At 38.5% G+C, this 3,899-nt stretch overlaps 1 protein-coding gene across 1 annotated transcript; it reads right to left on the bottom strand.

The window, feature by feature from the left end:
• Nucleotides 1-1,353: 1,353 nt before the first annotated feature.
• LOC147478332 (F-box protein At3g07870-like) lies at nucleotides 1,354-2,490 on the bottom strand. The gene has a single exon (XM_086586217.1). It carries the CDS (start codon nucleotides 2,488-2,490, stop codon nucleotides 1,354-1,356), a length of 1,137 nt encoding a protein of 378 aa, XP_086442343.1.
• Between the last annotated feature and the right edge of the window lie 1,409 nt (nucleotides 2,491-3,899).

Below are 3,899 nucleotides of genomic sequence, written 5' to 3'. Positions count from 1 at the left end.
GTTTTTTAACTTGAAAAACAAGTTTTACCTAATTATCATAAAACAAGTTTTTGGGACCAAAAAATATTTTTTGGATGAAAAACTATATATTTTTTTTAAATAGAAACCAAACACATTTAATTTTTCAAAAAATATTTTTTCACTAATAAACACTTTTTGACAATAAATAACTAGGATCCAAACACCCTCTAAACTTTGTCCAAATAGTAAAGTTAAGTTCAACTATCTAGAAGAATGTATATATATGAAGAGTTCAGCAGGGTAGACTCTTTTATTCTCACAACAAAAACATATTGCCACACACACACACACGGAAAGAGGGGGAGGGGGGAGAGGGACTAGATAGTAGGGGCTATTTGTTTTTTTGTGTTAAGTTATAAGAGGGTCTTATAAGACCATGTGTTATAAGAGGGTCTTATAAGATGGTCTTATAAAGTGGTTTGTTTTTTATTTTAAGTTCCTCTTATAAGCACTTGTAAAAATAGAAAAAACAAATACATGACATCTTATAGATGGTTATTTGACAAATATAACCCTACTTTACATCACATTTAACTTGAATATATTAATTTGAAACAAACGTATAGTTTGATTTTTGGTTTCAAATCAATTTTAATAATTAGAATATCGATTTTAGGAAACTACCTTAATCGCGCAAAAATTGTGGTAGTGGGAGGTGATGATATTTGTTTTAATAAAGACTGATGGTGGTGGTAGTAGAAGTGGTGAATGTCTTAATAGCACGGTGGTGGTGGTGGTGGTGGTGGTGATAGTCTTAATAGTACGGTGGTAGTGGTAGTAGAGGTGATGATATTGGTCTTAATAGTACGGTGGTGGTGGTGGTGATAGTCTTAATAATATGGTGATAGTGGTGGTGGAGGTAATGATGGTGGTGGTGATTGTGATGGTAGTGGTGGTGGTGATGGTGGTGGTGGTGGTGGTAGTCGGTGGTGGTTAGGGTAATGGAGTTATTTGGAAAATAAGATAATGAAAAAGGAAGAAGAAGAGAAATGAAATTAGGGGGGTATATATGGACCGGGTGTTTGTGTCATTTTTCAGTTATAAGACTTATATAATTGAAGTAGATCTAATTTTGGTACTTATAGAATTGGAGCCTCTTATAAGACATTTCTAATAGAATGCCTCTTATAAGAGGCAAAAAACAAACCAAAAAAATGTCCAAAATCACTGGGCCACATCTTATAAGAGGTTATAAGACCTCAAGGTCTTATAAGTTTTGCATTTGAGAAACGATCAAAATTTTGAATCACAAGTCTCGTTATTTCATTCAAGTTATCCTCCACCATAGAGCCAATCTCAACTAAATCAAATGAATCTTACAAGTAAATCTAGCTAGGTATAGTAGTCAAATATCTGGCTACTGGATTTGATTCTCACTGGGCTTTCAATGTATGTTGTAAATGCTTGAGAACGTCCTGGAATGCCTTCAATCTTGAGAGATACTAACTTTCCATCTTTCGGGTCATACAAAACTAAAGTACGAACTTTAATTAGTATAAGCGCACCACTGGTTGTGAAACATAGTGGAATCAATAAATTTCTGGTATGAAATTCACCAATAGGTTTTTTGATGCTGAACATCTTGGTCCAAGACTCCTTCACACTGTAATCCTTCATCAACCATAGAGTAACCGAGCTTTTAAAATCACAAAATAAACAAAGTTCCCCTCCTAACTCTGTGATGTCCATAGAGAATGTGCGCATATCCCCAAAGTAAGGCAATAGTACCTCTTGAAATTTTCTGCCCTTGATGACGAATGCAATAACTAAATCGTAACTAGTGCCAGTGCAAGAAGCCCCCAGCCAATGAAGAGCACCATTAACTAGTGCTCCTTGCTTTGGTGGAATTTTATAACAAATTTCTTGGACATGCCACCATGACCCATAGGCTAAATAGAAAATATAAACGTGTGAACAAGGAGCATCACATGTTAAACTGTGAGTCTCAATTCTTATAACAAAGTAACTGTTCACATTTGGATTGAAACCAACACTGAATACCGTCTTATGACCACAACACAAAGAATATGGACAGCGATCTCTCGTGGGAAACTCCATGTAATCTCCTGTAGTAGGATTCCAGAGGCAAAGAACCTTGCGTTGAAACTCTTTGCAATAAGTTAGACATAGTAGTCCATCACAAGAATTCCAAGCTTCGAAATCACCAGTATAACTATGTATATCAGGCATCGTAGAATTAACTTCCACGACTTTGTGAGATTCACCATAGTCTACAGAGGAAACCATGAAGCCCTCTGTAATATGCTTTGATCTAGCCTGGTAACTAACATCTGGGATGTATCTACTTAGAAGTTTAGGGCGCTTCTTTGTGCAATTCATAACAAAAGAATCTGTGAGTTTGTCTAGCCATGGTTTAGAAACGCACCTTAAAATCACAATAGACTTTATTGGAATTCTTGATAGGATATCAAAGAGGATATCGCTTGGAAAGTTGAGGAGATCATCCATTATTTGAAGAGTGCCGCTGTCGCAGTAGAAAAGGGTCTCTAATAATAAAAAGCCTTGAGCACGTATGGAAGTTCACCGGTTTCCTGAAAAATTACAAGTGTATGGCTTTATTTGTTTGGGTTTGGCATCTTGTTCAGTAGTTCAAAGTATGTGAACTTCTTTCTGTACTATGAGACTAGGTTTGGATCCTACACACAAATATCTAAAATTTCTATTTCTATTTTTTTATTTTTTTATTTTTTTAGAGATTAAAATTTCCAAATTCCCGACATAGTAAAAACCGGAAATTCTCACCTAGATATTTTCGAGAAATCCTCTGTTTATTTCGTGCCGATAGTTGGTTACTTGGTTTAATAAAAGTCTAAAAACAAAGAACCCAAATAAAAGGTCAGAACTCAGGATGGAGGTGTGTAGGGGAGTGATATCCTCATAAAGTTATCATGCACGCGTGGAGCATAAGCGATCTCAGGACATCGACCTCCAAGACCGACCTGTGAGCAGCTCCCTTGTGAACACACATGTGCGCAGCATAAGCGAACTCAGGACATCAACCTCCAAGACCGACCTGTGAGCAGCTCCCTTGTGAACACACATGTGCGAAAGATAAGCGAACTTCGGGACATCGACCTCCAAGATCGATCGTGAGCGGCTCATTTCGTGTAGGGTGCGAACAAAGATGTCTCCGATGCGACGCATGGCCGAGACAACGCCGGGATAAGATCACCACCGGGGTAATCATTACCAAAATCTTACTTATACTTCCCACCACCGAAATAGGCGACCGCGCCAACTCCCCAATCAGCACATGACTTATAATATAACCCGCCCAACACTTATTCACGATCTCCACCTTACACGTGTGCAAGAGACACACGTGTCCCCCGGATTGACATTTCCTCAAGCCTATAAATACCACCTATTTAAACTACGTCGGACCTGATTCCTCTCTCCCCTAGAAAGAAAAACCAAAAAAAGGATACGTAGGCAGCTCGCTCATAAGCGAACTCGGTCCCTCCAGAAAATCTCAACCCTCTTCCCTCTCCCATCGCAAACACTAAGGAAAACCAAAACACTCCTTTACATTGGCGCCGTCTGTGGTTTCTATTACTTGAGAAATCACGTTTCCCTAACTCAAAAATCTACAATTCTCAAGCCCACGAAGCATGGTCAGCCTCGAAGCTCAGGTTCAAAACCTTGCAGAACAACTAGGTGTAACAAACGAAAGCATTTCCTTGCTCAGGCAAGAAAATGCTACTTTACGAGCCCAAGTCGACGCTTATCAACAGCAACCAGTCGGTAATGTTGCTGAAAACGGCATCAATGAAGTTAATCAGCAGATTCACGAATTGTCACATAGAATAGGCCAGAGTGCAGTCAGAAAGGATGCAACCCAAATTGTTCAAAAGATG

Source organism: Coptis chinensis, chromosome 9 (genome assembly GCF_015680905.1).
Source record: "Coptis chinensis isolate HL-2020 chromosome 9, ASM1568090v1, whole genome shotgun sequence".
NCBI lineage: Eukaryota > Viridiplantae > Streptophyta > Magnoliopsida > Ranunculales > Ranunculaceae > Coptis > Coptis chinensis.
This window is presented reverse-complemented; position numbering and strand designations above follow the sequence as displayed.

What these genes read in the sequence shown, in the direction of transcription:
- LOC147478332 (XM_086586217.1), bottom strand. Translation starts at nt 2,490, where the DNA reads ATGGATGATCTCCTCAACTTTCCAAGCGATATCCTCTTTGATATCCTA.